At 41.0% G+C, this 25681-nt stretch overlaps 1 protein-coding gene across 5 annotated transcripts in view; it reads right to left on the bottom strand.

Moving 5' to 3' along the window:
* The window catches only part of LOC106611554 (follistatin-related protein 5), a 161281-nt gene that overhangs the window by 118254 nt on the left and 17346 nt on the right, over positions 1–25681 (bottom strand). For 3 of the 5 annotated variants that reach the window (XM_014211881.2, XM_014211882.2, XM_014211883.2), the window contains exon 3: positions 10858–10891. In XM_014211881.2, the coding sequence (XP_014067356.2) occupies positions 10858–10891 (34 nt within the window). The remainder of the gene's footprint in view (positions 1–10857; positions 10892–25681) is intronic. The other 2 variants (XM_045723863.1, XM_014211884.2) reach the window with 1 other exon arrangement.

The raw sequence follows: 25681 nt of genomic DNA, 5'->3' as shown, positions 1-25681 counted from the left end.
ATTTCAACACTCATTCTGTCATGTGAAATTTCCAGGAAGTTTGAAAAACACCTCGAGAGTTGCTAATTAGTTTCATGTCTATGCACACACCATCCCATTCTCAATGAATATGTAATCTCCCTGCACACATTACCTTAGAAACACAGAATCCTTTTGTTTAAAGTGTACAGTCCCTCCTGTACCGGATTCACACCCATGAATATTCAACAAATGCAAATATTGACTTTTCTCATGTAGAGTGAATCCTTTCCTGGGGTTACAATAGAGATTTAAATAAGGAAATATCAGTCAAACCATATTTTTGGGGAATAGTTCTGATGAAGGTGACCTTTGGCATACTATGATTGGAACATTAGCATTCATTCAGATTATTTATATTATCTCATTGACCATACATATGGCTCCCACAAGACCATTGGAAATGTCTTGCATTTTGTAGATGCATTTTTCAAGTGCATCTACAGTACGGGCTACTGTGTGTACATTACAGATAGAGACGGCAAGCTATTGAGGCAGCTTAAACTAGTATTTAGGACATGGCCACCTGTCCACTAGGGTTTTTGTCGGTCAAAGAGTCACTGTTGTCCATGAGAGCGCCTTATGTCATCAAACTCTTACCCCAGGCCTCTTTACTGCTCAGTATATCTTCAGGCGATTTCTCAACTTCTCTCCATAACGAAGTGCTAATAAAAGTATACTACACTCTGTGAATCTTAATTCCCGGTAACCTGATTAAGACTTATGGAAGCTATTACATATTAACTCATTGGGAGACTGTGGGATGTGATTAAAATAACAGGGAGTCTTCCGCCAATAAGTCTGTCAGAGGAAAGTGCAGTGCACTGCAAAATGCTCTTACATACTGCTGTGCTGCAAAGTTATTAAAAGTGTAACCCAGTCTCATAGTGGGGGCATATCATTTTAGGATTAATATACAATTTAGGGGATAATGTTTGCAACCTTTGAATTATTCAAATGTACCACAGTCTGGGGTAGGGTTGGGATGTGGTGGCGGTGGGATGCTGAGCATACAAAGTAATAGATAGTATCATGATATCAAAGGTGTTACTTGTTGTACAGATGGTAGTACAGATAAAGGAATTTATACTCTGGTTACAGGTAACTTAAAAAAACAACGTCTGCTTTTATATAGAATTATAAACAGAAGGCAAACTACATTTGACACAGCAACAGAGAGGATTCTGTGATTGTTATTCAGGGAGTACCTGCAACTTCCAATTCGGAATTTTTTTTGGTTCCAAATAGTACCAGAGCATGGCTTTGAATGCACCAAATGTCATGCAGTTGGGACATAATATATATTTGAAATGTATGTTCCACCAGCTTTTCAATATTGTAAGTTGGAATAGCCTATTTCCTCCTGCAAATGGCATTTTCCTGACAACATCCCAAGGTATTTTGTACCAAGCCGAACAGCCAGAGATATTTATATGGTCCCAGACTTCATTTGGTACTCCGATCACACTGCGTTCTGGCATGAGATGGGTGTATTCTGTCCATTTTTGTCCGTTCCAGTCCGACATCATTTTGGTTTATTCTGGATCTGTCCTTAATTGTTTTATGTGCACTACGAACCAATGACTAAATGTAAAACTATAACAATCTGTCAGTCTGAAAATGTGTGAGACAACAGCATGCATTGAAACTCACTTTGTGTACTGTAATGATATGTTATGTCGATCCAATTACTCTTAACTTCCTGTTTTGAAGATTGAACTGGAGTCTCAAAATATTGTTGCTAGGGCATATAAGGTCCCCATAACAATTTATTATTTGACTACACATTCGACCCCAAAAATATTTGGATATCCCAATTGATCCAATTTAGCGCTAGCTATAGCAATAAGTAATACGAAAGGTTTTAACTTCCTGTTTTGCACTGTTCATAACTTCAAATAACCATTAACGCTAGACAAATCGGGCCTCAGGGGACCCCCCCTTTAAGCCAATGAGCAGTCATTTTGACTCAAACATTCTAACAGTCTAATAAATACATTTCAAATGGTCCTTTGGTTGTGTTTATGAAGGTCTTGGGTAACGTCAGTATACTGTACGTGAACATTATTACTTCAAAAAACATAATAACATTTTCATTAGTTCATGTTGCCATAGGCTATCTGCTCCAAACACGGAGCGCATGGAACACTGGTTATTCATGGCAGAAGTTATATTTTGAAATGCAGCTAATCTCTTCAATTCTGAGAGTTATTTGGGTAAGGGTTTTGGAAACCTCAAAATCTAAATGTCTTACCTGCATGTGACTCTATAGGAGGATTTGAAAAAGTCACTTTGTGACACTTGGGGACAAAAATGACACATCCTCTAAAAACTGCTTATAACACAAATTCTGTTTGTGATATTGAAATTCTTACAACATACTTTTGTTAAATTAAATTATTTAGGAAAAGTCAAGGACAGAAGGGGGCATGACTTAAAAAATGGCAGCGATACACTACATGACCAAAAGTATGTGGACACCTGCTTGTCAAACATCTTATTCCAAAATCATCGGCATTAATATGGAGTTGGTCCCGCCTTTGCTGCTATAGCAGCCTCCACTCTTCTGGGAAGGCTTTCCACTAGATGTTGGAACATTGATGTGGAGACTTGCTTCCATTCAGCCACAAGAGTGTTAGTGAGGTCGGGCACTGATGTTGGGCGATTAGATCTGGCTCGCAGTCGGCGTTTCAATTCATCCCAAAGGTGTTCTATGGGGTTGAGGTCAGTGCTCTGTGCATGACAGTCAAGTTGTTAAACACCGATCTCGACAAACCATTGCTGTATGGACCTTGCTTTGTGCATAAGGGGCATTGTCATGCTGAAACAAAAAAGGGCATTCCCCAAACTGTTTCCACAACGTTGAAAGCACAGAATTATCTACAATGTCATTGTATGCTGGAGCGTTAAGATTTTCTTTCACTGGAAATAAGGGGCCAAGCCCAAACCATGAAAAACAACCCCAGTCCATTATTCCTCCTCCACCAAACTTTACAGTTGGCACTACATATTGGGTCAGGTAGCATTATCCTGGCATCTGTCACACCCAGATTCACCCGTCGGACTCCCAGATGGTGAAACGTCATTCAGCACTCCAGAGAACGCGTTTCCACTGCTCCAGAGTCCAGTGGCGGTGAGATTTACACCACTCCAGCTGACACTTGGCATTGTGCATGGTGATCTTAGGCTTGTGTGTGGCTGCTCAGCCATGGAAACCCATTTCATGAAGCTCCTGATGAACAGATTTTGTGCTGATGTTGCTTCCAGAGGCAGTTTGGAACTCGGTAGTGAGTATTGCAAACGTGGAAAGACGTTTTTTATGCGCTACACACTTCAGAACTAGGCGGCCCTGTTCTTTGAGTTTGTGATGCCTACCACTTTGCGGCTGAGCCGTTGTTGTTCCTAAACATTTCCACTTCACAATAACAGCACTTACAGTTGACCAGGGCAGCTCTAGCAGGGCAGAAATGTGATGAACTGACTTGTTGCAAAGGTGGTATCCTATGACAGTGCCACGTTGAAAGTCACAGAGCTCTTCGGTAAGCCCATTCTACTGCCAATGTTTGTCTATGGAGATTGCATGGTTGTGTGCTCGATTTTATTCACCTGTCAGCAACGGGTGTTGAGGAAATAGCCGAATCCACTAATTTGAAGGGGTGTCCACATACTTTTCTATATACTAATAATTAAATAATATTGTTTAATATTTTGTAAAGTGCTTTTCATTATACAGAATAATCTCAAAGTGCGTAATTAAAAAAAAAACAAATGGAACAAAAATTGGCAAAATTAGACAGGGTAACTGGCACAAAGAACACAGCTGATGCTACAAGGGACAATGACACCAATGAGCACAGCTAACAACAGAAAGCCTTCCTAAAGAAAAAGCTCTTTAGGCCCATTTTAAAGGAGCCCAGAGTCTCTGGTGCCTTCAGGTGGTCCGGGAGGGCATTCCAGAGGCTGGGGAGAGGTTGAGCTAAAAGCCTGATACCCCAAGGAGCAGCGCTTGGTTCTGGGGGTGTGGAGGAGCAGGCTATCGCTTGACCTGAGGGTGGGGGTGAGGTTATGGAGGGAGAGCAGTTCTTTGAGATAAGGAAGGGCATTGCCATGAATTGACTGGAAACTCAGCAGGAGGGTTTTTGAATTCAATCTTGAATTAGACGGGGTACCAGTACAGAGATGCCAGGATGCCAAAGAAGGGTTCATAAAACTGAATCGAAGCCGACAGCTGGGGACCGCCCTTTATGATAATGCCCCCTCTGCAATTTCAGCTTTGACCTTCCCGAGATGGAGAGAAAAAATTGAGAGACAGCCATTACCAACCCTGCATAACACTTAGTGGCAGACATCTTGGTCACTGCATCACCTTTCTACCTCCTGACATTGACTTATGTTTGTGTGTGTGTGTGTGCGTGCGTGCGTGCATGTTGAAGGGTCTCCACATTACAAAGGTGACAGAGTGTCGGACGAGCTGCATCTGTCAGACACCGTGAGAGAGCACTAAGACATTTGTCATGCCGTATTATTGTGTTGTCTCGTGCCACATTGGTGGAGGATTAGGTGCCAGGGTAATGTTGTGCACAGGAGATATTAGAGGTACTTTCTATCATCTGTGTGTTGGCCTCTGTTACAGGTTTTGGTTTTTCCATTTACGTTTCGAGGTTAGACTTTTAGCACGTTGAGCACAGTAGCACGTAGAGCACAACGATGGGTGTCAACACGTTAGTCAGTATATGTTACACCAGTACTGGCTTGTCCATCTTGTTCGGCGGAAGGTGTTTCACCTGTGCTAGCCCAGATGTTATTTAAGAGTGGCTGATCCAGTGCTGCAGTTGTCTTGAGAGATGTGGAAAGGTTAACACCTTTAGATGTCTTGAGAGATGTGGAAAGGTTAACACCTTTAGATGTCTTGAGAGATGTGGAAAGGTTAACACCTTTAGATGTCTTGAGAGATGTGGAAAGGTTAACACCTTTAGATGTCTTGAGAGATGTGGAAAGGTTAACACCTTTAGATGTCTTGAGAGATGTGGAAAGGTTAACACCTTTAGTTGTCTTGAGAGATGTGGAAAGGTTAACACCTTTAGTTGGCGCTCCCTATTTGGATTTCCAGACAAACAACCTGATCTTCCCTGATTTTGTTCTGCTTCACCTTTTTGGTTTACTTACTGTCATTCGGTTTGGTGTGGGTTTTTCTTTTGTTTGCATCTTCTTGGGCAAATCTATGGGGCGCTCATGGTGGGTGTCCAGTTGTTGTTGCTAGGTAACTTTCAGTGGACACCCCCATGAGTGTCTTTCAGAACCCCTCTTAAAACACCACCTGTTTCAATTTAGTTGTCAGTGACTCTTTGTTTGTTCCCCCTTCTGTTTGAGCGATATTATTTGGTTTTCTTGCTGGGGAATGCAACACCTCTTTTATGTATTGACGTTTACAGAAAAATACACTATATATACAAAAGTATGTGGACACCCCTTCAAATTAGTGGATTCGGTTGTTTCAGCCACACCTGTTGCTGACACGTGTATAAAATTGAGCACACGGCCATGCAATCTCCATAGACAAACATTGGCAGTAGAATGGCCTTACTGAAGAGCTCAGTGACTTTCAACGTGGCACCGTCATAGGATGCCACCTTTCCAACAAGTCAGTTAATCAAATTTCTGACCTACAAAATCGTCTGTCCGAGGTTCCAAACTGCATCTGGAAGCAACGTCAGCACAATAACTGTTTGCCGGGAGCTTCATGAAATGGGTTTCCATGGCTGAGCAACCCGCACACAAGCCAAAGATCCCCATGTGCAATATAAAGCATGGAGCGGTGTAAAGATCGCCACCATTGGACTCTGGAGCAGTGGAAACTCATACTCTGGGGCGATGAATCACGCTTCACCAACTGGCAGTCCGACAGACGAATCTGCCATTGTTCAGACTAGGCCCCTTTTTCCATTGAAGGGAAATCTTAACGCTCCAGCATACAATGAAAGTCTAGACTATTCTGTGCTTCCAACTTTGTGGCAACAGTTTGGGGAAGGCCCTTTCCTGTTTCAGCATGACAATGCCCCAGTGCACAAAGCGAGGTCCATACAGAAATGGCTTGTTGAGATCAGAAGAACTTGACTGGCCTGCACAGAGCGCTGACCTCAAACCCATTAAATACCTTTGGAATGAATTGGAACGCAGATTGCGAGCCAGCCCTAATCACTCAACATCAGTGCCCAACCTCACTAATGCTCTTATGACTGAATGGAAACATGTCCCTGCAGCAATGTTCCAACATCTAGTGGGAAGCCTTCCCAGAACAGTGCTGTTATAGCAGCAAAGGGGGGACCAACTCCATATTAATGCCCATGATTTTGGAATCAGATGTATGTATGTATGTAAGACATACTTTTGGTCATGTAGTGTAAGTAATGTACCAAAAATAGTGTGATTTGGGCTTGATATACACTACTACCGTATCTATGAGTCTGTATAATAACATTGAAAGTATTGGTGACACTTGACGCTGACAGGTATAATGAAGCAGTTATAATGCACTGTAAGACTTGTCAGAAGTGGGTATTACACCTTTATAACATCGCAGGATTATCTCCTAATGTTCCTGATTAAATAACAGCGATTTTGAGTCAGGTGTCAATAAGCCTTGCAATAAGATATTATAACGACCCATACATGCTTAAAACATGTAATACACAGTACCAGTCAAAAGTTTGGACACACCTACTCACTCCAGGGTTTTTCTTTATTTTTACTATTTTCTACATTGTAGAATAATAGTGAAGACATCAAACTATGAAATAACACATATGGAATAATGTAGTAACCAAAAAAGTGTTAAACAAATCAAAATGTATTTTATATTTGAGATACTTCAAAGTAGCTACCCTTTGCCTTGATGATAGCTTTGAACACTCTTGGCATTCTCTCAACCAGCTTTGTGAGGTAGTCACCTGTAATACATTTCAATTAACAGGTGTGCCTTGTTAAAAGTTAATTTGTGGAATATCTTTCCTTAATGCGTTTGAGCCAATCAAGGTAGGGGTGGTACACATAAGAAAGGCCCTATTTGGTAAAATACCAAGTCCATACTTTGGTAACAGCTCAAATTAGCAAAGAGAAATAAGAGTCCATCATTACTTTAAGACATGAAGGTCAGTCAATGCGGAACATTTCAAGAACTTCAGTCGCAAAAACCATCAAGCGCTATGATGAAACTGGCTCTCATGAGGACCGCCACAGGAAAGGAAGACCCAGAGTTACCTCTGCTGCAGAGGATAAGTTCATTAGAGTTACCAGCCTCAGAAATTGCAACCCAAATAAAGTTCAAGTAACAGACACATCTCAACATCAACTGTTCAGAGGAGACTGCGTGAATCAGGCTTTCATGGTCGAATTGCTGTAAAGAAACCACTATTAAAGGACACCATTAAGAAGAGACTTGATTGAACCAAGAAACTTGGTTAGACTGATGAGTCCAAATTTGATATTTTTATTCGCAGAGTAGGTGAACAGATGATCTCTGCATTTGTGGTTCCCACCATGAAGCATGGAGGAGGAGGTGTGATGGTGTGGGGGTGCTTTGCTGGTGACACGGTCAGTGATTTAATTCGAATTCAAGGAACACTTAACGAGAATGGCTACCAGAGCATTCTACAGGAAAACGCCATCCCATTTGGTTTGCCCTTTGTGGGACTATCATTTGTTTTTCAACAGGACAATGACCCAACACACCTCCAGGCTGTGTAAGGGCTATTTGACCAAGAAGAAGAGTGAGGGAGTGCTGCATCAGATGGCCTGAGTGAAGGAAAAGCAGCCAACAAGTGCTCCGCACGTGTGGGAACACATTCAAGACTGTTGGAAAAGCATTCCTCATGAAGCTGGTTGAGAGAATGTCAAAAGTGTGCAAAGCTGTCATCAAGGCAAAGGGTGGCTACAATGTAGAAAACAGTGAAAATAAAGACAAATTGGTGAGTAGGTGTGTGCAACTTTTTGACTGGTACTGTAAGTAAAATAAACCATTATACCAGTTTTAGTAGCCTAAAGTTTTAACAAGTATCATTATAAGAGAAGATGGAATAACCCATGAAAGAATGAATTATGTATGTCATTTCCCCTGATGGTAATCTTTTATTTAGTTTGCTCGTATTATTATTCACTTTTTTGAGGATGACAAGCGGGATATGAAAGACAAACTCATTCCCTGAGATTCAAATCCCCTGGCTTTACTCTTCACACCTTCCCTCCTCAAAGAGATGAGAGGGGTCAACACTGCAGTGAATGATAGACATCCACATTGATGGCTTGAGTAGATAGGGTAGTCTCTTTCATGCAATGCAGAGGGAGCAGATTCACTTTCAGTGGTTTGACTCATGTTCTACCTCTCTGAAGTACTTTGTACAAACCTAAAATAGAAGCCTTTTGGAATGACTAGTGGATTTCTATCAGACCTGGGTTCAAATATTATTTTTCAAATGCTTACCAGAAAAAGCAAACCCCACCCATCTAGCACTCCAGGCAGGCTTAAGCAAACACTATTTGAAAGATATGCAGTACTATTTGAACTCCGATTTCGTACCACCAGTGTGTAACCAGTACTGTAACATTTACATTTACATTTAAGTCATTTAGCAGACGCTCTTATTCAGAGCGACTTACAAAATGGTGCATTCACCTTATGATATCCAGTGGAACAACCACTTTACAATAGTGCATCTAAATATTTTAAGGGGGGGGGGGGGGTTAGAAGCACACAGGTGTAACACACCTCCTTCAGAACAGTAAACACAGTATGTTAGTCTTGATAGCCTGTTTACTTCTTACTTATCTTGCCTGTGTCGGGACATTTTGCTCACAGTGAAGGGAAAGTGCTTTTTCTACCTCCAATTCCCCTTTCCAACAACTTGGTCGATATATCCCAGCGAAGGATTCTCATCTTCCACAACTTATTGATGTACAGGTTCCCTTGTGGTTACAGTGTCTGCCCTGAGGAAGGTTGTGAGTTCGATCCCTGGCCTAGTCATACCAAAGACTGTAAAAATTGGACCTGATGAGTGTCTGCTTGGCACTGAGCATGAAGGAGATACACTACATGTCCAAAAGTATGTGGACAATCTAAAGGTGAAAGAAACGCACACCTATTTAGGCGAGGTGCTGGCTAGCAGAGTGGAACAGTTAAAAAAATAAAGGAGAGCCGCACACTCTAGGAGCTCAGATGCAAAAATATTTATATCCAACGTTTCGACAGACAAGCTGTCTTCATCAGGGTATAAAAGCATGTGGATATCTTCCCATAGAACATCCCATTCCAAAATCCTTTGCTGCTATAACAGCCTCCACTCTTCTGGGAAGGCTTTCTACTAGACGGTGGAACATTGCTGAAGGGATTTGCTTCCATTCAGCCATAAGAGCATTAGTGAGGTCGTGCACTGATGTTGGGCGATTAGGCCTGGCTCACAGTCGGTGTTCCAAATCATCCCAAAGGTGTTCAATGGGGTTGAGGTCAGGGCTCTGTGCAGGACAGTCAAGTTCTTCCACACTGATCTTGACAAACCATTTATGTATGGACCTCGCTTTGTGCACAGGGGCATTATCATGCTGAAATAGGAAAGGGCCTTCCCCAAACTGTTGCCACAAAGTTGGAAGCACAGAATCGTCTAGAATGTCATTGTATGCTGGAGCGTTAAGATTTGCCTTCACTGGAACTAAGGGGTCTAGCCCGAACCATGAAAAACAGCCCCAGACCATTATTCCTGCTCCCCCAAACTTTACAGTTGGCACTATGCATTGGGGCAGGTAGCGTTCTCCTGGCATCCGCCAAACCTAGATTCGTCCGTCGGACTACCAGATGGTGAAACGTCATTCATCATTCCAGAGAACACTTTTCCACTGGTCCAGAGTCCAATGTTGGTGAGCTTTACACCACTCCAGCCAACAATTTGCATTGAGCATGATGATTTTAGGCTTGTGTGCAGCTGCTCGGCCATGGAAACCCATTTCATGAAACTCCCGACCCGACGAACAGTTCTTGTGCTGACGTTGCTTCCAGAGGCAGTTTGGAACTCGGTAGTGAGTTTTGCAACCGAGGACAGATTATATTTACAACATTCTTCAGCACTCGGCAATCTCATTCAATGAGCTTGTGTGGCCTACCACTTCACTGCTGAGCCGTTGTTGCACCTAGAAGTTTCCACTTCAAAATAACAGCACTTATAGTTGACCGGGGCAAAAATGGCAGGGCAGAAATTGATGAACTGACTTGTTGGAAAGATGGCATCGTATGACGGTGCCACGTTGAAAGTCAATAAGCTCTTCAGTAAGGCACTTCTACTGCCAATGTTTGTCTATAGAGATTGCATTGCAGCGTGATCAATTTTATACACCTGTCAGCTACGGGTTTGGCTGAAATAGCCATATTCACCAATTTGAAGGGGTGTCCACATACTTTTGTTTACATACTGTAGATTGGGGGTAAGACCCTGCGATAGATTAGTGTCCTGTCCAGGGGGTGTACTTGTACATCACGCTGCCTCACGCTATAGAAACAGGAGATGGGCTCCTGCCCTATGAGCTGTTCCAGCTCGCACAAGCCAAGGCTACTAGTAGACTTCTTGAAACAAAGTTATTGGAACACACTCCACCAACCACACAGGTTCTCCTTTAAACTTCTGAAATCCTTTTCATAGAAATAACATAAGTACGTTTACTCGTAGAACATCCCTTGTTCATTCAATGGAAATGTGTGCTATCTAATTGTTTAATTTGTCAACCGTTTTACAATAACGTTCACGAAAGTAAAAACCAGGTATTGTGAGAGAGAGGAAGAAATGAATAATGGAGACATACCCTTTATCTGCAAGCTCCCTGGGAGCCCATCCTGCTGAAACAAAAACAAACAGAAAGACAAAGTCATGAGATACAACACAATCACACTTCCATCAAGATAATGAAGCCAACAGAGTAATAACACCAAGAGCAATTTCACTTTTATGGGTGGAATCTCAACTACTGCTACAAATATGAGGGGATTCGTGCCGAATGCTTATACATTTATTTTACTGTAAGAAGCACTAAATTGAGGTGGCTATTGAGGAAGGTCTGTTGAGAATAGAAGGATACAATTGAGAATATGTTTGGCTTTTCTGTTGCGTTTTTCATATTCATGAGTTACTGCCAACTCATTGAAGAACATAACATATGCAGAGTGTTTGACAGTGAAAAGCTAAGAGGTGCTGTATCTCCGTAAAGGGGTGTCTTTAAAGGTTAAAAGAAGGTACTTCAGAGGACTGCCAAATTATTTACTAGTGAATCATGGGTATACTACGGTATAGGACCGAAATAAAAGGTACAAATTTACAGTATTGCTACCATGTATGGCTATTCGCCAGCTGTTGAAGACCGCAAATAGGAATGGTATAAGTATTCCATTCCACCAGCGCAGTCTCCATAGCTTATCCTCAATGTGGAGAATTCCTCCTTTTGTATTCCAGCTACTGGCAGGGTGGTATTTTGAAGTGAATACACAGTGTAGCAGGTCCAAAGTCAATAACGAGAGCTTTTCTCTTTTCTCTGACTGACACCACACAGAAGATAGCATACTGTACTTATCATTCATCTTTTCTAACATATAGATTGACATGGTAAAATGCACAGAGAAGCTATAGAACAATGCCTGTTTTCATGTAAGTCCCCAATGGACTTACCTAAATCAATGGAATGTAGGTTCATGCGTGAATCCTGTGATGGCCAGGTATCAAGAAATCTTTTTAGAAACCCGTTCTAGCTCTGTGTGTGCAATTTGATGCTTCTACCACCAAAGTTATCATCCAAAAACACAGCTGCCCCACTACACGGAATTCTATGGCTAAGCTTCCAGCATTCTGATGTTAATGGCCCAATATGGGAAGTTTTTAAGCAATAGTTGGAGCTGGTGCTTCAAAGTGAGTTATATTGTATATCATTTTAAAGGTAATTGCATGACCTTTCAGAACCACTTGTCAAACAATGTTTAAAATGTATCAGGTTTCCTTTTTAAAGTCATTCATACAGTTAATTCTGATTATGCCCCTAGAGGTCAAAGGTCAAAGTTCTGCTGACCTGAACATGTGTCTGGTGGATAACTGTGAATCAAAGGTTTCCAATGATATGATTAAAGGGTATACGTGAGCAATGACTTGATCTATACTGACATTGTTTGTCATAGGGTCAAATCCCTATGGGAGAAATTGAATGGGATGGGGGATGAAAGAAAGAGTGATAACACACAGTAATCTACCATTGCTGCATTGCTATCACACATTTTCCAACTAGGGACATAGACCTTCAAAAAAATGACTGTGAATCCAACTGACTCTCCTGGCTCATAAGGCCTACATCAGCGTGTGTGTTTGTGCATGTCTATGACTATGCAGGTGTACATTTCAAGGTGTGCTTGTGAGTGTGTGTTTGCAATTGGTGGAAGGTGGTATGTGGAGGGCCGTTTAAACAAAGAGAAAACAATGCATAAAAAAATCCATAAATGTATGATTCTTGTGCAATTCATATCTATAGGCTACATTTAGGTTTTTCTTTCATTGTTTTTATCTGGCATTAGTGCATAAACCTATAAGCTTTAGGGCCTAACCGTAGACTTTGCGTGCCAAATACTTGAAAATCGGCAAATGCTTTTGGTAGCTTGGGCAGGAAACGTTAACTGAATGGAGAGTTGAATTAAAGAGAAGGGAGGGCCAGAACAGTAATGTTTGGGAAAGATCTGGTGAAGTGGTAAAAGAGGATGATAGCAGTGCCGGCTATGTTATGTGTGATGATTGTGAGGTGCTCTACAAAGAAATTCAACAGTCACAAGACGGGGACTTAAAATATGTCAAATATGTCACATCAAGTGAACTGTACTGTTCAGATGGGTTAAATGGAATAGTAGCCAACCTGAAATGTGGACACTGACTATAGGTCTATAACCTTTCACATAGCCTAATATGATATTAACTCCTGTAGAATCAAGCATTTATTGCAGTAAAATGATACACTAAGTGTACATTTTGACTGTGGAACAGGAGTGGAGAAATATGATTTCTTTCTTTCAGCATCTTGAGAGAATGAATGTATTTTGGGATTTTATTCAACAAGGCAAGTCAGTTAAAAACACATTCTTATTTACAATGACGGCCTACACCGGCCTAACCTGGACGACGCTGGGCCAATTCGTGCACCGCCCTATGGGACACCCAATCACGGCCAGTTGTGATACAGCCTGGATTTGAACCAGGGTGTCTCTAGTGGCTCCTGTAGCACTGAGATGCTAGTGAGATGCTAGTGCATGGTTAGGCCCTTTCTGTAAATGGGCTATCTTTATCAGCATTATAAAAACTGATAGTATTTCAACCACATAAAATATGCATCCAAGCCAAACCAAAATCTTATCAGAAACATGTTGGGTCATTTTCACAGCTTTTCATTTCCTTAAAACCGATCAAACTGATGTCATTTGAAAATGTTGCATAAAAATCATTCCTTTTTTTTGAGTTATTGCATTTTCTCCCTGGTCTCTAAACGCCTTTATCCGAGAGAGAAGCAAGCAGGGATAAAAGAGAACTTTACTGATGTCAACTAGATTGAAGCGTTCATTCTACCGATTTATGACATTCTCCTGAGCAAGGGTTTATTTAGTCTTCTAGGGTAACAAACGATGACAGAAGAGAAGCTGCATGTATTTATGTGTAGACAAATTGACTAACAAATAGCCTACAAACATTTCAGAAATTAAGCAGAAACATGTCAAAATTAGGCTTTAAAAAATCCTGCACCCCCTGTCAAAAAATCGTTCCGCCATCTCGGACTGTATACTGCACATTTTTCTATATTAGCTAGAGGGTTAGTGTCGGGTACAGGCCTCAGAATTTCACATTATCACATATAGTCGTGGTTGCAGATGGACTATTAGCAATTGCGGGCGGGTGCGGGTTAACAAACAGCTGACCTGCGCATCACTAGCACACACACACAACTAAACACACAGGCTCGCACATACACACAACACTGCTCCACTCTCGGTATCCAAGGGACACTGTTTCACTAAAGCTTGCCTTTCAACCTCAACCACTTTGAGCTCTCTCTCTCTGGTTCTCTCTCTGGTTCTCTCTCTGGTTCTTGGTTCTCTCTCTGGTTCTCTCTCTGGTTCTCTCTCTGGTTCTCTCTCTGATTCTCTCTCTCTCTGGTTCTCTCTCTGGTTCTCTCTCTGGTTCTCTCTCTGGTTCTCTCTCTGGTTCTCTCTCTGGTTCTCTCTCTGGTTCTCTCTCTGGTTCTCTCCCCCCCTCTCTGTCAGCTTATCTGCTTCTAATCTAGATTTGCCATGTGGACAGGCCAGCACATGGTGGTTGTTGCTCTCATCAGCCTCCCTCTCCTTGCCTCCATTTTGTGATGCCACAACCGGTACAGTAGATAATGTCACAACAAACTTATGTAAAAATAAATAAATAAAAAATCCTTTGTGGTTTTAGAACCATATCTTTTGGTTGTCCTATTACATTTACATGTAATAATTTAGCAGATACTGTTATTCTGAGTGACAGTTAATGCATTCATCTGAAGATAGCTAGGTGAGACAAGCACATATCACAGGTATATTTTTCTCTGAAAAACATTCTCCAAAAGATGAACAGAATAAAATGACAATTCCCTTATCTAATGGTTATTTAATAGACTTTAATTTATATGGACATAGGATATTCTTGATAAGGAATACAATTAGAAAATGTTTTCATATGTCGTATGCCCATCCATACACACTCATTTGGGCATTTGTGGAATGACATCATGGACAAGACAGCCAATTGGCTGTGGATGACGATGACTACAGAGACAAAGCTCCATACTATAAGCTGAATGGCTCTGTATGATTGGAAGTAGCCTGGTTTCATAGATTAGACGTAACATAGTCAATTTAAATCCGGGATACTCAAGTGAGTATGATATGTTACATTTGGTATGGTTGATTGATTGATTGATGCCTCCACATACAATTTAAGAAAATCATCAAGGATAACACAAAGTTGAAAAGCTTATTTCCATTGTGGTCCTTTTGGAGGGGAAGGTGGGATGACAGACAATGACAGACACAATTGTTGTTTGTTTCATTGCATGAGATAATTAGTACAGTTCCATTTCCTAATAACCAACTGTGGACAGGTACATCTCCCTTGTCTCAATGATTATACACAACAGGCACCAAAAGGCAGACCATATGCTATCCCAGGCATTTCCTTCTCATCCACATACTATAATCTTACTCACTTTTGAGACATGCTACTATTTAGCAATTCTTTCAGTGAGAACTTGAAACTACCTAGAGGTTATAAGTTTCAAATTCCAAAAAGTTTATGTTCCCCATACCACTATTAAATCTAAAAGGAACAACGTCAGTTTCACTCCTTCTAGTGGAATAGTTATGGTTATCCTGGACCAAGTTAAAGTAGTTACTTAGCTAGCTGGGGTCCATACTGTGGACAATCTGATGTACAAGACACAATTTAATCTGAAAGACTATCTGTCACACCCTGATCTGTTTCACCTGTCTTGTGCTTGTCTCCACCCCGCACCAGGTGTCTCCTATTTTCCCCCATTATTTATACCTGCGTTTTCTGTTTGTCTGTTGCCAGTTCATCTTGTCTTGTCAGGTCTTACCAGCATGTTTCCCGTTTCTCCTGCTCTCAAGTTCATTTTTCTAGTCTGACCTTTCTGCCTGTTCTGACCCTGAGCCTGCCGTTCTGTCCCTGTTTGACTCTGCCTTGAATTATGAACCACTGCCTGCCTTCGACCTGCCCTTTGCCTGTCCCTTTGTATAATACATATTCTGAGTATCGATCGATCAACCTCCTGTGTCTGCATCTGGCTCATTTCCTGAGTTGTGATACTATTCTCCACTTCGAACCATCAAAGGCTTTCAAAGTGAGAATGATCAAGATGAGTAAGTGCTGGAAGTTTAAGAATAATCCTGACTAAGTTGTTCTGAGATGTCTGCAATTTATTTTAAATGATCTTGGGGGCACTATTGTACGAGGTAGAGCATGCATAGTCAAAGTGGCACTGAGCCCCAGCCAATGCCACCATTGTATTCCGATCCAGATATTTGGAGGTTCTTGCCAGAAACCACATTTTATGGTTCACTTTGGAGATAACGTTTTGTGCCATGCTCTCCCTTGTCAGATGGTTATCTAGCACACATCCAAGATAATTAACTAAGTATTTTGCTGTGACTACAATTCACCTACTACCACCATAAAACCTGGGGATTTCCTCAGTTTCACTTTGGACCTGAACAAGATGGACTCTGTTTTTCCAAGGTGAAATCACAGCTTATTATCATATAGCCATTTAGTGACATTCAGAAGTTCACCACTGGGGGCTTTCTCAACCACATTTTTGTCTTTATGGGAAACCAACAGTTCAGAATCATCTGCATAGAGGAAAAGGTCACATGTAAAGGCAGATTTCAGATGATTTATATACAACAGATAGAAAAGTGGACCCAGAACACTCCCTTGGGGTACCCTGCAGTTCAGGATTTTGGATTTAGACCGTGTCCCATCCACATCCACCATCTGTTTTTTTCCTTGCAGATAAGTGCTAACCTATTTTACGGCTAAATTGTTAAAGCCCATGGCTCTTAGTTTGATTTACAGAATCTCATGATCCACTGTATCAAACGCCTTTTGGAGATCTAACATAACAATACCACAAAATTTCCCTCCATCTACTTCCTTTCTGATGTGGTCAGTTAAATATAGTAGGCAAGTGTCGGTGGAATGGGATTTCCTAAAGCCAGATTGGAGCTCATTTAGTAGGTTATATAAGGAAATAACTGTCAATCTGCTCGAACATAATCTTTTCCATGGCCTTCGATAAAATGCACAGGATTGAGACAGGCCAATGGTTTCCATGATCTAATTTATTCCCTTTTTTATATAGAGGAATGACCCTTGCTAGTTTTATTTCACTGGGGGGAAAAAACAAGTTCAATAAACAGATTTACAATGTGAGTTACACAGGGGGTGATAATTACCGCAGCGTCCCTTAGTAACTGTCAAGGCCAGTTGCTTTGGAAGTTCTTTCAGCTTCTTTAGTGCAGTTGACTCAGACACTTTTTCAAATGAAGTAGCATTTACAGTACTTGAATCCACTGCTGTGAGTAAAATTGCTGGACTTGACTTTCCCTATAGCAACCTAATTGATAAGGTTACTTGGTAACTAATGTATTAGCTATAGTTGTAACATAGCTATTCAGACTGTCTGTAACCATGTTCTTGTCTGATTTAACCTTTCCTCCAACGTCCAAGCTGAAATGTCAAGCTTTGGTCTTTAATTTGTTACTGTAACCTAACAGCTTCAGACACTTCCATAAATAACGTACTCGGATGATCCTATTCCAAACTATTTTGTCATTAAAATGATTAGTATTGAAATAGTTGTTCTATTATTCAGCCTACAGTAGCAGCCAATGTGTGATGTTCAATGTAGGCCTACATTCCATGAGATGTTCTGGAAAAAAACATGCGTTATGAGGCGACAGGTAGCCTAGTGGTTAGAGTGTTGGTCCAGTAACTAGAAGGTTGCAAGATCAAATCCCCAAACTGCCAAGTTAAAAATCTGTTGTTCTTAACAAGGCAGTTAACTGTTCCTAGGCTGTCATTGTAAATAAGAATTTGTTCTTAGCTGACTTGCCTAATAAAATAAAAACATTAGCCTGTTTATCCACCTGTCCTTCAGACAAGGAGGTGACTGGAAATATTGTGTTTGATGCAAGAAACCACTTCATAAAATAAAATGCATTATTATTCCCATACCATTATTACAGAGAATCAGACAAATTATGCTACACTCTTCCTATTGGCTACTTAGCTTATTCAAGACCATCTCAAAATACAACACTGCCCCTTCAAGACATAAAAAGCTCTTTACCTGAAGCTTTTTAAAGATGGTTAAAAATGCACACGTTTTGTGCTCTTGTTAGAAGCAACCACTACCCCTTGTCAGTGGTGGGAAAAGTACTCAAATGTCATACTTGAGTAAAATTAAAGATACCTTAATAGAAAATGACTCAAGTGAAAGTCACCAAATAAAATAGTGAACCTCTTCAACATGCTGTTGTGTGTGGATGGTCCTTGACTCCCCTCAAAACAATTAACCTCAACAAGAAAAACATCAAGGTGTATGAAAAAGACTTGAGTTAGGAATTTATTATAACGCGCCATACATACTCACAGACCTGTTTGACAAATAAACCAAGCTTACCTTTCTATCCCCATAAGACAAATTGTACGATATGCAAAAGCTGTAATGGCATTTCTCTGTGTTATTATTAAGGCACCTAGCTAATGCATACATTTTAACAGATAGGAAAGTACATGAATTCCTTTTTGTGAGAATACTTCTCTATTTAGCAAAAGTATAACTGACAGTCCAGCTAGTCTAATCTGTTTTATCATGGCGTTGTGCTCATCACAGGGTATTTCAGTATGTGGATGTCAGTAAAGGGAGAGAATGGAGAGACTGTGCATGATACACACATTCTACATTTCTCCAACTGGTGCTGAGCCAAAAAAGACGGATGATAACAGAAGAAAAGCTTGCACACCAGATACGCTGCTCCAATGTTTTATTCCTGCGCCCACTTATGTGTGTAGGCTTTTGCTTTATTATAATGGAGATGAGATCCTATACCCAACTCTCTCCATTTGCTATTTATAGAGGCCTTATGTCACCATTGACAAGGCTGCAATTTGAATTAACATGTAAGGGGGTATTTCCAGTGTTCTTGTTGGAGTGGCCTTCACGGTTTTGTTCGTATGTGACATCCTTTCAGAGCGCAAAATTGGATCTTTAAATTCCATTGAGCTTCAAAGGACAATTCCAATCCAACGTGATGACATTCAAGGTAGAAGAGCACAAAAACGGTACGAACACCGTGATTAACGAACACAAGGTAGCCTATGTATGCTGTCTACTACGGTATTGCTACTTCATCAACATGATGAATCGACAAATAATTCCCATTTAAAATTCTGACACAAATGTTCCCGAGTGGGATCGTGTCATCAATATGCATCAATGATGTAATTAATCTAGCGTGTTAGCATCACGTTCCGTATAATGAAAGTCATAGCGATAATGTTGGGCCCACTCAGCACAAAGTCACAGCGTACAGAGGATAGGGTACACCACTCTGGCAACGATAGGTTAATTTATCATAACAGATCAGGATTAATTTACTACTCAGCTTCTACACGTCTACTGCGGCCATAACTCATATTGGATATTATATTAATAAAAGGCAAGTCCACAACAGAGAAGAATGTCTCACCGATATTAAACTTAACATAGATTTGATTATGCAGTGGCCTCTGTAATTATTGGGACTGTGAAGCATTTTTTCTTCTTTTAGCTCTACACTCCAAAAGTTTGGATTTGAAATCAAACAATAACTATGGGGTTAAAGTGCTGACTGTCAGCTTTCATTTGAGGGTATTTCCATCCATATTTAGTGAACCGTTTAGAAATTACAGCACTTTTTGTACATAGTCACCCCCATTTTAGGGGTCAAAAGTATTGGGACAAATTCACTTAAAGTAGCCAAAAGTTAAGTATTTGGTCCCATAGTCATAGCACGCAATGACTACATTAAACTGGTGACCAATGCTTCCCCAAAAAATTGGGCACTGAGCAAATTTCAGGTCTGCTGAGCGCAAACTTGAAAGTTCTGTGCAACTTCCCGTGCGAGTTTACTGTGAACATTGAGGCTTTACCTGCTTTAAGTTAGTTTTAACAGTGGCCAAGTAGGCTACTGTGGCTATTTTATCATTATGTAGGCCTACCAGAGTGGTATACCATCAAAAACAATGGAGAAAAACACATCCCATAACATTTTAATATTGAAATAGTTGTTCTATTATTCAGCCTACAGTAGCAGCCAATGTGTGATGATCAATGTAGGCCTACATTCCATGAGATGTTCTGGAAAAAACATACCTGAAGCTTTTCAAAAATGGTTAAAAATGCACACATTTTGTGCTCTTGTTAGAAGCAACCACTCCCCCCTTGTCAGTGGTGGAAAAAGTACTCAAATGTCATACTTGAGTAAAAGTAAAGAAACCTTAATAGAAAATGACTCAAGTAAAAGTGAAAGTCACCCAGTAAAACACAACTTGAGTAAAAGTCAAAAAAGTATTTGGTTTTAAATATACTTAACTATCACAAGTAAATGGAATTGCTAAAACGTACCTAGGTATCAAAAGTAAAAGTATAAACCATTTCAAATTCCTTATATTAAGCAAACCAGAGGGCTCAATTTTATTTTATTTATTTATTGGCGGATAGCCAGGGGCACACTCCAACACTCAGACATAATTTACAAATGAAGCATTTGTGTTTAGTGAGTCCGCCAGATCAGAGGCATTAGGGAGGACCAGGGATGTTCTCTTAATGTGTGTGAAATTTTCCTTTCAAAATGTAACAAGTACTTTTCGGTGTCAGACAAAATGTATGGAGTAAAAAGTACATTATATTCTTTAGGAATGTAGTGAAGTAAAAGTTGGCAAAAACATAAAGAGTAAAGTACAGATACCCCAAAAAACTACTTAAGTAGTACCACTGCCCATTGTTGAATAGAAATGTGCTATAACTGGGCTAATAACTCAGTAACTAGCAAAGAATATGAACAAATGTGCAGACGTGGCTACATGCAGCTCTCGCTCTGATCTCAAAACAAGCACTATGTACAAAAACTGCTGTAAATTCTAAACAGTTTACCCAATATGGAGGAAAATACCCTCACATTAAAGCTGACAGTCTGCTCATTTACCTCATAGTCATTGTTCAACTTCAAAGCCAAACCTTTGGAGTATAGAACCAAAAGAAGGAAAAATGTTTCATGGTCCTAATAATTATGGAGGGCACTGTATATTGTTCTAAAATCTTCAAATGAGTGTGGAGAATATAGAGAAATACTTGGAATCTGTTCCACAGCAACAGCAGATTATGTATCTACGCTGTTAAACATATAGTTTTGGTTACATATTGTTGTCCACCCCAAAATCCAAAAATGACTGTGAGAATGGAGGGATCCTAGAGAAATACTTTCAATCAGTTTCATGAGTAAGGTAAGACTTAAGTCCGGGACCTAATTTACTCCTCATTGAATATTCATATTCCAGCATGTCACATGTGCAACCAGAGGGGGAAAAAAACTCTAGACCATCTTTACTGACAATAATTATATCCTCCTGATTCCTGTTTACAAGTAAAAACTAGAGCAGGAAGTACTAGTGACTCGCTCAATAAAGAAGTGGTCAGTTGACGCGAATGCTACGCTACAGAACTGTTTTGCTAGCACAGACTGGAATATATTCCGGGATTCATTCAATGGCATTGAGGAGTATACCACCTCAGTCACCGGCTTCATCAATAAGTGCATCGACGACGTCGTCCCCACAGTGACCATACGTACATATTCCAACCAGAAGCCATGGATTACAGGCAACATCTGAACCGAGCTAAAGCTGCCGCTTTCAAGGAGAGAGACACTAATCCGGACACTAATCCCACTATGCCCTCAGACCAACCATCAAACAGGCAAAGCGTCAATACAGGACTAAGATTGAATCCAACTACACCGGCTCTGACGCTCGTCGGATGTGGCAGGGCTTGCAAACTATTACGGACTACAAAGGGGAACCCAGCCATGAGCTGCCTTGTGACGTGAGCCTGCTAGATGAGCTAATTGCCATTTGTGCTCGCTTCGAGGCAAGCAACACTGAAGCATGCATGAGAGCCCCAGCTGTTCCGGACGACTGTGTGATCATGCTCGATGTGAGCAAGACCTTTAAACAGGTCAAAATTCACAAGGCCGCCGGGCCAGACGGATTACTGGGGCGTGTACTCAGAACATGCGTGGACCAACTGGCAAGTGTCTTCACTGACATTTTCACCCTCTCCCTGACCGAGTCTGTAATACCTACATGTTTCAAGAAGACCACCATAGTTCCTGTAACCAAGAATGCAAAGGTAACCTGCCTAAATGAAAATTTGCCCTGTAGCACTCATGTCGGTAGCTCTGAAGTGCTTTGAAAGGCTGGTCATGACTCACATCAACACCAACATCCCGGAAACCCTAGACCCACTCCAATTCGCATACCGCCCCAATAGATCCACAGATCTCAATCTCAATCGAACTCCACACTGCCCTTTCCCACCTGGACAAAAGGAACACCAATGCTGTCCATTGACTACTGCTCAGCATTCAACACCATAGTGCCCACAGGGCACGACAACACATTTTCCCTCTCAGGAGACTGAAAAGATTTGGCATGGGTCCCCAGATCATCAAAAGGTGCTACAGCTGCACCATCAAGAGCATCCTGACCAGTTGCATCACCGCCTGGTATGTTAACTGCTCGGCATCCAACCGTAAGGCGCTACAGAGGGTAGTGTGTTCAGCCCAATACATCACTGGTGCCAATCTTCCTGCCATCCAGGACCGAACAGTATATACTAGGCGGTGTCAGAGGAAGGCCCAAGACTCCAGTCCCCCAAGGCATAGACTGTTCTCTCTGCTAAGAGAGTCTAGGTCCAAAAGGCTCCTTAACAGCTTCTACCCCCAAGCTACAAGACTGCTGAACAATTAATTAAATGGCCACCTGGACTATTTACATTGACCCTCCTCCCCTTTGTTTTTACACTGCTGCCACTTGCTGTTTATTATCTATGCATAATCCCTTTACCCCTACCTACATGTACAAATTACCTCGACTAACCTGTACCCCCACACATTGACTCGGTACCGGTACCCCCTGTATATAGTCTCGTTATTGTTATGTAATTTTATTGTGTTACTTTTTATTACATTTTGTACTTTAGTTTATTTAGTAAATATTTTCTTAACTCTATTTCTTGAAGTGTATTGTTTGGTTATGTAACGGCCGTCGTAGGTAGTGGACCAAGGCGCAGCGGGTTGAGTGCTCATATTTACTTTTATTGAACACGAAAACAAGAAAACATACAAACGAACAGGATGCAGGCTAAACACGAAGCTATGCAACTACAACTACCCACAATACCCTATACAAAACAACCCCTATACATAGGACCTTCAATCAGAGGCAACGAGGAACAGCTGCCTCCAATTGAAGGTCAAATCAATAAACTGAACATAGACAACCTAGAACTAACATAGAATACACTAACCTAGAACCTAAACCTAAAACCCCGGTACATTCTAAACAAATACCCCTTCTACATGAACACATAATATAACAAACCCCTAAACACTCTAAACAAATACCCCCTGCCACGTCCTGACCAAACTACAATAACAAATAAGCCCTTTACTGGTCAGGACGTGACAGGTTAAGGGCTTGTAAGTAAGCATTTAACGATAAGGTCTACACCTGTTCTATTCGACGCATGTGACAAATACAATTTGATTTGATATTTGCACTCACGGGGACAACTTTAATATGGAATCTTTTTTTTACATTATTTAACCTTTATTTAACTAGGTAAGTCAGTTAAGAACAAATACTTTTTTACAATGACGGCCTACCAAAAGGCAAAAGGCCTCCTGCAGGGACGTGGGCCTGGATTAAAATATATATATATATATAGGACAAAACACACATCACAACAAGAGAGACAACACAACACTACATAAAGAGAGACCTAAGACAACAACATAGCAAGACAGCAACACATGACAACACAGCATGGTAGCAACATAACAACAACATGGTAGCAACACAACATTATAGCAGCACAAAACATGGTACAAACATTATTGGGCACAGACAACAGCACAAAGGGCAAGAAGGTAGAGACAACAATACATCACACAAAGCAGTTACAACTGTCAGTAAGAGTGTCTATGATTGAGTCTTTGAATGAAGAGATTGAGATAAAACTGTCCAATTTGAGTGTTTGTTGCAGCTGGTTCCAGTCGGTAGCTGCAGGGAACTGAAAAGAGGAGCAACCCAGGGTTGTGTGTACTTTGGGGACCTTTAACAGAATGTGACTGGCAGAACGAGGGCTGCAGTAGATATCTCAGATAGTGGGGAGTGAGGCCTAAGAGGGTTTTATAAATAAGCATCAGCCAGTGGGTCTTGCGACGGGTATACAGAGATGACCAGTTTACAGAGGAGTATAGAGTGCAGTGACGTGTCCTATAAGGAGCATTGGTGGCAAATCTGATGGCCGAATGGTAAAGAACATCTAGCTGCTTGAGAGCACCCTTACCTGCCGATCTATAAATTATGTCTCTGTAATCTAGCATGGGTAGGATGGTCATCTGAATCAGGGTTAGTTTGCAGCTGGGGTAAAAAAGATGTGATTACGATAGAGGAAACCAAGTCTAGATTTAACTTTAGCCTGCAGCTTTGATATGTGCTGAGAGAAGGACAGTGCACCGTCTAGCCCTACTCCCAAGTACTTGTATGAGGTGACTACTTCAAGCTCTAAACCCTCAGAGGCAGTAATAACACCTGTGGGAGGAGGGGCATTCTTCTTACCAAACCACATGACCTTTGTTTTGGAGGTGTTCAGAACAAGGTTAAGGGTAGAGAATGCTTGTTGAACACTAAGAAAGCTTTGTTGTAGAGCATTTAACACAAAATCTGGGGAGAGGCCAGCTGAGTATAAGACTGTATCATCAGCATATAAATGGATGAGAGAGCTTCCTACTGCCTGAGCTATGTTGTTGATGTAAATTGAGAAGAGCGTGGGGCCTAGGATCGAGCCTTGTGGTACTCCCTTGGTGATCTACACCAGCCTGTGTGTCCAAGTGATAAGGGAGTTGGGCCCTGAGAGAAAATATAGTGTGGGACCTATTATGTTTGCCAGCCAGAAAAGATCTGTGATTATTGCATATAATTTTTTCTTTATTCGTTTTCGCCAGAGGCCTGCATAGCCAAATAATAATTAAAAAAAATCGAATTTCATTACATTTGAAGGAGTAATGAATGAATACAGTGTATGTCCAGGATGAATGGTTGGTTATTGGGCCAGTATCTAAAGTATAGAAAGTCCTACTGACCAGACCTGGGTTCAAATACTATTTAAAATCTTTCAGCTACATTAAGAGTTAATTTTAGCCTGCCTTTGTGCCAGGTGGGCGAGATTTGCTCTTGTGGAACTTCTCTAATTGTTTCGTTAAGCCAGGCGAGCTCAATCGAACATAAAATATTTGAAATAATTTAAAATAGTATTTGAACCCAAGTCTGTACTGCTTAGCATCATAATGTGCAGCTCACTAAACTACACAATGGTTTAGCATGAGACGCAGCCTAATTCTGAGAGATAGACAGGTGACAGAGAAAGAGAGTGCTGAGCAGTAGACAGCAGAGCAGAAGCTGTTCAGTCCTGCTGCTGAGAACTTGATTGATGAAGTCATTATATGGCCAATGCAGTTAATGTCCCGCAGTTTAAAGTGGTATACCTACACTGAAAAAAATACAGGTTCTTAAATGGTTCTTCCTCAGCTCTTAAGGTTCCTTGGTGAACTGTTGCCCGATAAAGAACCTTAGGGTTAAGTGTGGGGTTCTTGACGTGGCATCTAAGGCATGAAGATGTGTCCCTTTCATTGCACACAGCAAATAGGCGTTAATAGCCAGAGTTGAACCAAAACCACGCC

This window comes from Salmo salar, chromosome ssa09 (genome assembly GCF_905237065.1).
Source record: "Salmo salar chromosome ssa09, Ssal_v3.1, whole genome shotgun sequence".
Taxonomy (NCBI): Eukaryota; Metazoa; Chordata; class Actinopteri; order Salmoniformes; family Salmonidae; genus Salmo; species Salmo salar.
The sequence above is the reverse complement of the archived record's forward strand: the minus strand, read 5'-3'. Positions and strand labels throughout refer to the sequence as shown.